This window comes from Aythya marila (assembly GCF_965140915.1).
Source record: "Aythya marila genome assembly, chromosome: 10".
NCBI lineage: Eukaryota > Metazoa > Chordata > Aves > Anseriformes > Anatidae > Aythya > Aythya marila.
The window spans coordinates 12,185,442-12,198,030 of NC_139051.1; the positions used below are offsets into that span (position 1 = coordinate 12,185,442).

A 12,589-nucleotide genomic window follows, 5' to 3' on the forward strand; every position below is an offset into this window, starting at 1 on the left:
TCTCCATTGGCCCCAGGACATACAACAAACCAACAGGGTGCAGGTCGCAATCAGTGCACAGGCAGCAAGACCCCAATATTCAGGTTCTTCTGCTCTGAGCCACACAGTCACTCCACAGCTACTTTAATTGCAGGCCACAATTAAAACAACACATTTTCAATGTCCACTTAAGGGAAAATGTATATACTGCCAGCACTGGTGGCCTACAGACTGACTTCAAAACGAGAAGCTAAGTTGTGATTCCCCAGCATCAGGGATGCATAAGGGGCTGGAGTGTAATGTCATGGCAGTATTACCACACATTCACCTTGCTCTTTAGTTCTTCCTGAACTCCTGGCTGCTGGGAGATAAAGGATACCGAGCTAAGTAGAAGCTCTGGGTGACAATAGCAATATTTGGCAACACAACCACCAGGTCTGCAGGTGTCTCTGGTCAGCATCATGAATCAAACTGGAACAGCTCAAAGTGTGCTTTAAGACCTGCACAAGCAGTGACATGGATCACCAGTGGCATGTTCAAGAGCTAGAGGGCCTTGCACCATTGGACTGAAACATCCTCTCCCATGCATTCTCCACTGACATCTGTAATAACCTGAAAAACTGTAAAAACAGACGCCCTTATCCCCAGAGCACTGGGCATGTAGAGCAGTCAGGCAGTGACAGGCAACTAGTGCTGCTGTAATCCATCCGTCTAAAGGAAAGATGTCCCTGGAAACCTGAGTGCAGCAGCTGTGGCTCACCTTGTGTGTGAGTCTGCATGTCGCGGGCCAGCTCCATGGGCAGCACGGAGTTGACAAGCGTTGAGATAACTGCAGCATCCAAGTTGCACATGGCTCCAAAGCATTTCAGCAGCAGCAGCCGCAGTGGCACCCTGTGTTCCTGCAAAAAAAAACAATTTATTAGATCAAATCATGTCCCAGATGAGGGCTTACCCAAAGGTGAGAGACATAACTGGCCAGAATTTCCTGCTGCTGGGAAAGCTACAGCTCCTCCCAGGGTAACACTGAACCCAGTGCTGAGCTCTGGTTCAGATACAGCTGTGCCAGATGAAAGCTAAATGCAGCGAGGCTTGATGTGCTGTAGCTGGGGACTCAGGCAGGATGGGGAAAAGCCTCCAAGCCCCGCAGCATCCTATGACAGCAAGGTCCAGGAAAGAGAGGGGCAAAGCAACGCTGCATAGCCACCGAAGGCAAAACTTCCATTCTTCCTGTGAATACTGATTTTCTTCCTCACTCCCGAGGCTTCTGCTCACAACCTACTTTCCTAAGCAAAGCCATTTACTAATGCACAGGAGTGCATCAATTAAATGAGGAGCAGTCACAGCCTGTCAGCTTACCCAAGGCATCCTCGGATATCCATTCTCTAGACATTAGAGATGGTGATTCTGTCCCTCAGCGGAGCTAATAAAAGCAGCAAGCTTTCCCCTTCACAGGGCTAGCTTCCGCTTCGGAGTCTGCAGCATCCTCTGCTCTTCCATGCAGCGTGCATGCATAACATGAGATTTGCCAGCACGGGGAAGAGACGTGCTACAACTCCAACAAGTTCACAGAACTGCCCTATCCAGGGGGAACGCGTTTCATACATTCATCAGAGCAACCCTGCTCTTTTGCATCTTCAGGGAAGCCTCAAAAAGAAGAGAGATTCAATGCACGCTGCCACCTTACCATCTGATAATATGCCACAAGGGACAGGACGGATTCAAACTCATTCTTCTTGCACATTTTCTTGCAAACTTCTGGGTCTGCATCTGTCTGGAAGCAGGAATGAACTGGTCAGAACAGTGACACATCAAAGCAGCGAGGCAGCTGCTGCAGAGAGCTCCAGGCAGGCTAGCTGCTCTTGGATTTCAGTAGCCCCAGCTCAACCACCTTACAAAGCAACCAAAGCTAGAGCACAAACAGCTCCAAACCCGCCACCCTGGAGATTCTGCATCAAAGCGAATTCTTAAGAAACATCTCTGCTGTACAGCGTGTCTTGGGCTGAAAACATCTAAAAACCCTTGACCCGAGCAGTACCTGGATGAGCGCATCCTGCAGTTCTGTATGGCAGCTCCAGTGCTGGGCCTGTACTGAGAAGCACCGTACCTCCCCCCACAATAAATTAGGAGGAAATCATTACACAAAGAAGCAGGCCCCGCAGTGAGAAGGTAGCTCATGTTTTGAGCTAAATGACAACAGCATTTACTATGCAAAAAAATAATAATTTATTCTGCTTATGTCAGAACCAGAGAGGAATATGGAACAGGTGCTACAGCAAAGTCAGTGCTGGCACCTGTAACGCAGGTCATGTCACTGCAACAAGTGTCAGCTCCCATACTGTTTTGCTCCCCATATACAGGTAGGTTTATATGGGCTAGAGACAGCACCAGGACAGCATTTCCCCTGCTGTGCACTGTGGGGATGTACCTCTCCCATACACACAAACGTTTTATACATTTATAAATGTTTTATACTTGCTCGCGGAAACAGCTTTGAAGCTGTCTTTCATGAGAACTGAAGAACTTTCACATCTCTGCATTTACTGGGCGAGCACCCTCCCAGTACTTGCATGAATAAAGGCAGGGAGAAAATAACTTGGTCTACCTGGACACGCTGTATATTTGAGAAATCCCACGTATTTAGAGCCAGTGAAGACACTGGTTTCAAAGACCAGCAGAGCTTTGGAAGCTACAATTTGGTGCAGCTCTATATCACACTTCCACTAAAGACTTAAAGCAGTGAGGGTACAAGCAGACCACAGACCGGAGCGCTCAGGATATGGCACAGACCCCTGATGCCAACTTGCACACACTGGCCAGCCATCCCGGCCACAGAAGGTGTTTTCAATGGACCTACGTGTGCAGTAACACAGCACGCTTCCAGGTTTGCTGTTGGAGGCTTTTTTTTTTTTTGTAGGAGAGGTTTAATATTCTCCTTTTAGAGGCAAATACCATAATCACCATTAATAACACTTCTACAATTCCTTTTGTTAAGTGCTTTGTAAGGTGGAGTGAAAGGCAGTTCAAGAGTGCTGAGGACCCCGCACAGAAGGGGCAAGGCTTCACACGATCTGTAAGAGATGCACAAGAAGCCCATGCTCCCTGAAACAGCAAATCTGATGGCTACACAAGGACAAAGGAAACCAGAAAAAAAGGAACTTCACCAGCATCCGTCTGCTGTGCTATGCCTACAAAGAGCAATTTGCTCACCAGGATGCGAAGCAGCTCCTCCAGGTAGCAGCAGATGACGTTCTCGTCCTCGTAGAGCGCCCAGCTGCGCTGCTGAGCATCGTCCTTGTGCCTGGCCAGGTCTGCGAAGATCACCTCCAGCCGCTGCTCATCGTGGCAGATCTGTCCCGAGGGCAGCCCTGAGCTCAGATCCTGCAAGAGGACACAGTCAGTGCTCACTGGGGTCCTGACAGGTAGAGCTGTTGTTCAGGTGATTGTTTCATGCAATCTTCATCTCAGGACTGGCAGTTGGCCTCATTGAGTCGAGAACTGGCAGCAAAAAGGCAGTGAATTTCAGACCTGGCCATTATTTCAGCTTTTCTCCTTTTTGGGCTATCTATTTCCCCTCCTTTCCTTGCACAGCTAGCGCAGACAGTGAACCAAATTGGACTCCTGCCCTCAAAAATAGGTGCCAGGACTGGTGCACAGTCACAAAGTCTTTAAAACCAAGCTGTCATCACCCTGCTGGAGCTTTAGCTGGCTTCCAAGGATGCTGAGATATCCAAGAAGCTTCATTTAAACCACTCACACCCTTTTTTTCCTCACTGCCCATATTAGCCTATCTCCAAGCCAGTCAAGCCAACGTTTCCAGCTCCTTTCTGGGTGACAAAACGGTAACGTAGCAGACACTCACACACCACAAACTTCCCACTTCCCTCAGCAGCAGGGCAGCGTGCTCGGAAACAGCAGCAGCCGTCTCCCTGCTCAGGGGGTGAACGCTGCACGAAGGGGAATGCCCACGTACTAAAAGACAAACTTAAGGCAAGAAGCCAGCTCAGATGACTACAGCCCTCTGCACATTTTTAAGCATTTAAAAGGAGATTCAAAACACTTGGCCACAGCCCTACCACCAGCACCACACAAACCCTGATTCCTCCTTCCCACCGGGCAGCAAAACATTGCTGCAGCTTCACAAAAGCAGCTCAGTGTGCACCAGGAGCATCAGGCACCCCAACCTCGCTGAGCCCCAGGGTTATTCCCTACAAAACAAGCAAGATGTTGAATGATGTAAGGGTATCGTAAGAACTACCTGGTTTCCTGAACGCAGAGCAAGATCAGGAACCGGCACAGGGAATGGGGCTGATTACAGATGATGAGCTTAGGCAGCATTAGGAGAGGTAAGAACTAATTTGCAGAAGAACCTAAATTACATACACAAGGGCTTGGCAGCAGTGACAACAAACAGCAGGAGATCAGCAAGGTGGAGGAGAAATGAGCTGAGAAATCCAGACAACGGGGCTAACCAACACACCGAGACCAAAGCCTGAGCAATTTTGGGATGAAGCTGTCTTGCAGCACGCGGTGACAAGTCACGAGCACTCGGTGTGAAGAGGCCTGCCCTGCTATCAGCCAGGGCACCCCGCTGCCGCGCAGCATCTTCACCCCCCAGACACCCAGAGCGGATTAAATCCTGCCCTGGCACAGCTCCTTGCAGCAGGTCGGGCGCACAGCTGGTGGCAGCGAGCTTTCAGCAGACCTCACGTTACCAGCAGAGTGACTTTGCACAGAAAAACGAGCCCGTGTCCTCCGTCAGGGACAACAAACAGCCACACACCCGAAATAAGAGCAGCAGGCGCCTGCCAAGCGAAGGAGCACGCGCCCCTCCCGTGCATCGACAGCCCTGCAGCCTTCTTGGGAGAACGGCTCCAAGTTTATTAACTGTAACGTTTAATCTGCTTTATTAGCGACAGGATTGTTAGTAATTTGCTCCGTGGTATTTGGGGTGTGAACTAATTAAGACTTTGATTCAATGCCTCAATTATATAATAGGAAAATATTTTTGTTGCGGCTGCTCATTACATAATCTTTGCCAGCAGATAATGAAGGAGCACACACACAGAAGTTTAATTTTAAACATCTCCCTTAATTTTAACAACTCTTTCTTAAACTACCGGGGAGCTGCGGATGGCCAAGCAGCTAACCGGGCAGCCAGCAGCGAGATGGGACAGACAGATTTCAGGAAGGGAACACAGACAAGTCCGTGCTGGGCGGTGTTTGAGCACCGAGCAGGTTTGCTAAGGGCTCGCTTGGCTCTGCCACCACCCTCTGCAGGAGGACCTGCAGCACCGCAGCATCGCCTCCGGGCCTCACCTGCCCCAGCTGCCAGAGAGGGCTCCCCTCTCCTGTACCCTGGTCCACTGCCGGGGTGTCTTGGGGTGAGCACTTCATGATTACCTGTTTTAATTGGTGATAAGAGGCTTGATTCAGCCTCGTATCACCAATCTGCTTCCTCTGACCCCTCACCTGCAGCCCTTACACCTCCACCAAGCGTCGAGCTCCTACAAGACTCAGAGGAGATGAACAGTCGTGCAGTCGATGAAGTCGTACAGCAGCTTTTTATACAGATCTGAGACAAATCTGTATAAAAGTGGGGTCCTCCCCACACTTGAGGGGGACCGCTTTGGGAATTCCCTTCGCTGGGGCAGCAAACCTGGTCCACGCCGGGACACGGTGCTGCGGGCAGGCATGGCTGCCACACACAGGTGCTAAGGGGACAGAGGGGAGCTGGGCTGGCTCCCACCACGCTGGCCATGCTTTGGAAAAGTCTTCACAGCCTTTGCTTTCCAGGTGTGCCCCCTGCAGCCCAGCAAACGTTTGCTGTGCAGATGTCCTGGTCTCTCTCCGGGTGACCGCAGCCCATCCCCATCCAGCGCTGAGCGCAGACGGCTGCCTGGCACGGGCCCTGTGAAGGCTGCTCCTCTAGCAATTAGCGAGCAAAGGACTTGCCTAAGCACTAATGCATTCCTCCCCCCTCCACATTCACGTTTCTTACAATATCTCACTGAGGAGGAGCCCTGCTTAGATCCGCTAACAGCACAGCCAGATGAGTCAGCCTTGAAAGCACTCACCCCGCTGACTTCCCCATTATCCCAGGGAAGCAAAGGGACAAAGGCTCCCTCGGAGAAAAGCCAAACCCCAGAGAAGCATTTGTGTCTCGTTAAAAGCAATTTCTGCTTTAAACAGAGCCGAGCCAAAGAACGAAGGAGAACTGAAGGCAAGAGGCGGCGAGGACTCAGGGCAGAGCTGGAGGAGCACGGCCACGACTCGTTGGGGCCAGCAGCTGGGTCATGAGCACACACTGGTGATGGGGCACAGCCCAGCCCTGCAAGGGAAGCCCTCTCACCTCCCACCCTGACCCCCTACCTTGCTCCTCTGTCTCCAGCACGGCCAAGAGCCGTTTGACCTCACCCAGCAGCCCGGGCAGATCTCCAAGCCCCAGCCGAACGCCAGGGCTTTGTCAGCAGCTTCCGAGCTTCAATCGGAGGCAACCAGAGATGGCTGAGTCACAAGTGGCACACGGCACCGCTAATTCAATAAAAAGCAGGTAAGTGATTTCTAAGCACGCTCACTCAAGGTGTAGCTATCTTATTAGGCGATTCTTCTTGCCTCACACTCAGCTTAACAAATCCCGAAATCGACCTCCCTCGACAAGACAGCTGCGGTGCTCTCCCCTCCTCTCAGAGGGGAGATAATTCTGCAGAGCCGACCGCAATCAGACATCGCCGATACATACTAATTCCAACGATTCTCTAGATGCTTGGAAATCAGGCAGCATCTACACTACCTTCAGCTACAGCCAAATTTCAAAGAGTTCCCATGAAAGCCAGCTCCACTGTATCGCTTACACGGTCGCTGCCGCGATGCATTTGAAAAGAGAAGGAAGAAAAGGAAGCTGTCAGCTTTCCTTGGCTCGTTTTGCCCAGCCACCACCCTGCTCATGAGGAGGGGACATTGCCAAGGCCAGGACAACTGGGCACTTCTGCTCCCACGGGCCAGGCTTCCCATATTTCTGAGATCTCTTTTAAAAGAGATGAGCCCCTCGGGGCCCTCCTTGCCTGAGCTGTTCTCCCAGCCTACCTCTGCAGCACCTGCCAAGGAGCTGGGGTGGGAGGCTGCCCCAGCAGAGAGGTCTTTTCTCCCTCCATAAAACCCTCTTCTGGGTTGTGCAGATTCCACGGTCGAGGAGGAGCGAGGTAAATAAAAGGGAAATGCCACCACGATTCAACCTTCTGAGAGCACTGGGAATAAGAGCGAGGTAATGGATTCCTGAAATTGATTTAGTAAACCAGTGATTTGACTTCAAATTAAGACTGGAACAAGAGCAGAAAGGATACAACTAATTAAAGGCTGTGATATAAGAGGTTCAAACAGGTATATTTACTATCACCACAGCAAAGTTTTAATCAAGGATAAAATCTCACTTTTTGTTTTAGGGGGTAGAAAAAAAACCTTGAGAAAATAGGCAAAAGTATCAACGGTGTATTTGCATGGATTGGGGTGTAGAGGGATTTCAAAAGTTACAAATTAAAGAAAAAACGCCCTTGACCTAGAACAGACGACTCAGCAACAAATCTACACGGAAGCCCCTGAGATGGTGGCATGATTTGGCATACTGAACACCACAAAGTCTACAGCAATGATTTATACCATTAACCTGGGCTGCTTGGAGCCACAGCAGCACAGCCACCTTGCAGCTAGAACTGCTCTTTCACTCTAGAAGGAGCAACCCCACCCAGTACCAGGCTGCTGTCCTTCAGCAGAGACACATCTCTGTGGGATGCTCAGGAAAAACGCACACCCTAACCACAACATTGACATCAGCAGATACAGGCAGACTGTGCCAGGCATTTTTAAGCCTCACTGATGTCCTAAGAGCCCTATCTATCAGCTGCAGGTAGAGCCATCCTCTCCCCTGCACCACTGTCAGAATTTCTTCCCATGCCTTCCAAGCTGGTCGCAGCGATGGCCATGGAGCAGGTTCTCAAATCCCAGCTGCAGAAACCTGGCACACCAACACCTTCCACAACGGGACTTCTGTGGCATTATGTTCAACACCTGTTCTCAGGATACAATAAAGATAAAAATAATATCCACATCTTGTCCCCGATCCTAGGAACAGAGTCAGAGCCAAAGCATTTGTGTGAAACAGCTCTTTTTTTTTTTTTTGTGCTGAATCTAGCCCACACATTACCCTGCATTGTTATTGAAGCAGGAAGCAATTAACCATCGGGTTATAGCCACAAACTGAGGGCTGCTGATTGCTTACAGGACACTATTCCAGGAGACGTTTAACTAGATCATGATTTGATCTGAAATTTGAATGCCAGTAGTTTTCATATTCAAATGCCTCCGAGCAGTTCATTATAATTTTGCCATCAGCAATGGAACTCCAATCTTAGATGTTGATAGGGAACGTACTCCTTGGGGCTGTATTTAACAAGTGGGAGCTAAAACTTATTATCCCTTCAACTAAAGCAGCCTAGATGTGCTTTGCTGTTTCAACGACTGCTGCAAGAAGTACTCTTATTTCCCCCTTCTGTCTGTACCAGAGGAAGGAGGAACGATCTGATCATTTGGTATAAGGTTTAGAACAAGGTCAAGGTAGTTCTCTTCCTCCAGTGGATGAAAAACTACTCTTTGGCAGTTGTTTGGGAAAAAAAATAGGGCTGAGGAATGTTTTAATGTAACAATAGAGATGTGAAGTACACATCTGCGGGAAACGAGTTTTTATCACTCTGATGAAAGACCAAGCCAGACAAATACAGGCTTTGGGTACTCCACAGTCAAGAGAGACAAAAACCACGCAGATTTATACTACACACGGGCATGCTGAATCTATGCAGAGTATAAGTAGAAGTAGAGAAAGTTTTTCTACAGTAGAAGAGAAAGTTTTATACAGTGCCTTATTTTGTTAAAGGCTTTTATTAAAAAGCACTTAATACTATGGCTCCATTTTCCACAGCTTCTGTTTGTTGCATCCATAGCAGAAGATACCTCTTTAAAAAGTCACTGTTCATTTCTCTCTGATTTTATGCTGCCACAATTGCTCTCCATAAGCTTTCACAATCAGCAGTCAACAACATGCGTCAGAGTAAAAAGAGAAGCAAAAAGAGTAAATTTTCTTATTTATTTCAGTCCCCATCCATCTTTTTGCCACAGCCACATGCTGGAATAGTTCCTCTCCTTCTGGCTTCTGCACAGGTACAGTGAACTAATGCTAAACCTTCAACATAGCCTCACTGGGTTCTTCCCCGGTCTTTGATAATAAGCTTCTTGCGATTTTTTTTATTTTTCCCTTTTAATTTTTTGAGTTCTTTAGTGTCCCTCTGCAAGCTTTCACTCATTAACAACAATCATGACTGCTTAGCACAGACTTCATGATCTCCCCTTCCCATCAGATCACAAAACACTCCCAAATAAACCCTACTCGTTTTCTCAGAGCACGTCAAGTCCTGCTGCATCCCCTCCACGGCTGCTCGGTCACCAGCACTGCCCTTGGGACCTGGAAAGCTGTCATCTCCCAGCGATGCACTCGTGTGGTTCAATTCACTGCTGCCCACCTCATCACCTCTCCCCCTGCTGTACCCTCCTCCAAAGCACCCACCCCTCCACCACCACCTCCCAGCTCCAAGGGCCCTCTCACCCCCAGCTCCAAATTCAGGTTTAAGCAGGACACCTGCAGCTTGTTTGGGGAATAAACCTCCCTGCCTTCCATTCTCCAGGAGAGAACTTCTCCTGAGCTCTTAACACGGGTGCTGCGGCCTTTCAGAGCAGCCAGCCAGCAACACCCTGCACGCGTTACCTTACTCTCCACCACGGAGATGAGAATCTGCTCCATGATGCCGCTGGTTACCGGCACGGAGCTCTGGATGTGGCCGATCACCACGCCGATGGCCACGCGGGACAGCTCGTAGCTGAGGTGGGTGTTCCTGCGGACCAGCTCGATCAGCTCGGCTCCTATCGTCTTGGGAACGGATGCCACCAGCCCACTGGGTTCTGGTGGCGCCGGCTCCACCGCAGCCACCTTCTTATCCTCGAGGCAGAGGGAGCTGAAAGCATCCAGGCTTGCTGGGGCTGCCGGGGCGGCTTTCTTCCCCTGCGAGGCCTTCTCCCCGTCCACGGTGTGGGACCTCTGGACGCCCCCTTCAGACGGCGGAGCCGGGGCAGCCCGCTTGCTCTGGGGAGATTTGCTGGCCCCGTCCTTCGAGGAGGTCCCGTAACGGGAGTGGGTCACGGAGCCGGCGTCCAAATTGCGCGTGATGGTGGTGTGCACGCTGCGGCTGGGCACGGGGGGCGGCGTGTTGGCAGGGCTGGAGGTGGCCGTGGGCAGAGCGGTCTCCGAGGCAGAGGAAGCGGTGTACAAGGTATCCAGGGACGTGGTGCTCATGGACGAGGCACTAGAAGCTGACCCGGGGATGATTTCCACAGCGTCTGAAAAAGGGAAACAATTAAAAATGCCTTAGCAACTGCATCAAAGGGGGAAAAAAAAAAAAAAAAAAAAAAGGAAAGAAAAAAAACAAATTGCTACAGCGCGGTCCATTAAAAGGTTCATTGTGCATGCTACCAGAGCAGTTTAACTCCTCTTCCTGCCTCACTTATCTCGAAGCAAAATTGTATCAAGTTCCCTCTGGAGCATTCCCGCACAATCACCTCTTTAGAAAGGGGAAAACTACCCTCTTGAGATGAATACCCTTCAAAGGGCTTAGTGTTTTACGCAGGGGAAAGGAGGGAGGCAGAAACAGGGCTAAGGGACAGAAAAAGTCTGCCCCCCCCCCCCAGCTATGAAAACAGATGCTTGCTTGGGCAAACACTGGAATATCTTCACCTAGAGCTTAGGGATGTCACCTGCACAAGTATCCCTGCTACCTTGCAGGGTTTGTTTGGTTTGATACAACTGCTTACGTCCTTACCTTTGGGCAATATATTCTTCTCCTGCACCAGATGAGGGACCAGTGAGACAGACACGTGAAACACCTCCTGTGTGTCTCACAGCCAGCACAAATCACACCCTTTGCTGCTCCTTTGCTGGCCAGACCCCTGCCTTCCTGCCCTTTGTTTCTGGAAGCCCTCCACTTGTCCAGCCACCGGTAGGAAGGCTCCATCTCATGGCTAAGCACAAGCTATGCAGAAAGGATGGACCCCTCCCTCCCACGGTGGGGGTTATCACCCCTTTCTTCCTCCTCCTCCCCTTCACAGAGGAGCACGCAGAAATTACAGCTCCCACGATGTTTCATTAAATCAAGATAATGAGTTCAAGGGAACTGCCCTTTGCCAATTCCCACTACCATGGTGAAAATGGCTCAATACCATTACGGAAGCTGGTGCCAGCCTCAAGTTTCCATCAGCAGCATACAACTCAACAGATCTGCCTTGCTTCTCAGCAGGGGAGCGAGCTTGAAATGAGCTGTGTCACTAGCTGCGTATCTATCACAGCACAGGAGAGCCCTTGGGCAAGCTGACAGCATCTTAGCAAAAGGGCTGCTCCTTGCCAAAAGGACTGCTCCTTCCCTCTGCCAGCCCCCTTCTGCTGAAGGTGGAGAAGCTCCTGTGCTGGCCCTGATGTCTGGCTCCACTCAGAAGTGCTCACAAGTAGCAGTCCCCCTGCCTGCTGGCAGCACGCACGTGCCCTTGGCATTACTGCTGCTTCTTACGGACACCGGCTGCTGATTTCGTGAAAATCTCATCTGACCGCTGCACAAAGAAAGCACCCAGCAGGCAGGGAGCCAAAAGCAGACCTCAGCCTGTCCCAAAAGCACTACCAGTGAGCTCCCCCTGGTGAACCACCGCACTTAGCACAGCCTGGAGAAGTCCCAGTGCCTCGTTGGGAGAGACACAGCCACCAGGCTCCCGTACCCCACGGCAGTGCACTGGTTAGATTAGCTGGGTGAACAATCAGAAAGGCTGGTCTGAGTTCCAGGGAGACACCATACCTGGCATCCCTCTGTGGCCAGCAGGAGAAAGCACCATGCCAGGCTGCCAGGGCCCCCCATGAACCAGAGGACACCCAGAGGAGCACTGGCCACCAGCTCGACACCTCTGGGGCTGAAACCTGTAGGAATTTATTCCCCAGCCATCCTGCTGGCACCAGGAGGATGTATTTCTAAGCAGAAAGCAAAAGCAGCTGGTCACCGTGCCTGTTTCTTGCCCACGATCCCCACAGCAGGCTGTCCTTACTTTTCGCGGGCGCAGCAAGCTGGGCGTTCTTGCGTTTCTCTGGAGGTGGGGGCGTGATAGGAGCAGCGCGCCGAGGCTGCGGTGGGATCTGTAAGGGAAGATTTCAGAGCAATCAAAGGAGGCAGACAATAAAGACATTCTCTGTTATGAAACCTCCTTTCTTGTGTGCGTGTGTAAATTTGTCCTTACATCTCTCTCATCATTCCGGGAAGTTTCCTCGGGAGGACAGATATTAATAGGCGGCTTCCTAGAAGAACAAAGCAGGACTCAAACCTGCTTCATCCCCTCCCCGTGACGGGAAAAGCAGCCCTTGTTTAATTGCTGTGTTCAGCAGCACACAGCACACACGTCGTGTAGACCTGTCAAGCATTTACTCCTCCTTTCTTCCAAATGCAGTCCCACACACTCACCGTGACTTTACATTACTCTC

The 12,589-nt window shown here is 50.6% G+C and overlaps 1 protein-coding gene across 1 annotated transcript in view; it reads right to left on the reverse strand.

The window, feature by feature from the left end:
* The window catches only part of NCKIPSD (NCK interacting protein with SH3 domain), a 47,560-nt gene that overhangs the window by 12,158 nt on the left and 22,813 nt on the right, over positions 1-12,589 (reverse strand). The window contains exons 4-8 of the mRNA XM_082767782.1: positions 12,160-12,247; positions 9,788-10,416; positions 3,187-3,357; positions 1,664-1,750; positions 740-878 (exon numbers count right to left, since the gene is read on the reverse strand). Of these exons, the coding sequence (XP_082623908.1) occupies positions 740-878; positions 1,664-1,750; positions 3,187-3,357; positions 9,788-10,416; positions 12,160-12,247 (1,114 nt within the window). The remainder of the gene's footprint in view (positions 1-739; positions 879-1,663; positions 1,751-3,186; positions 3,358-9,787; positions 10,417-12,159; positions 12,248-12,589) is intronic.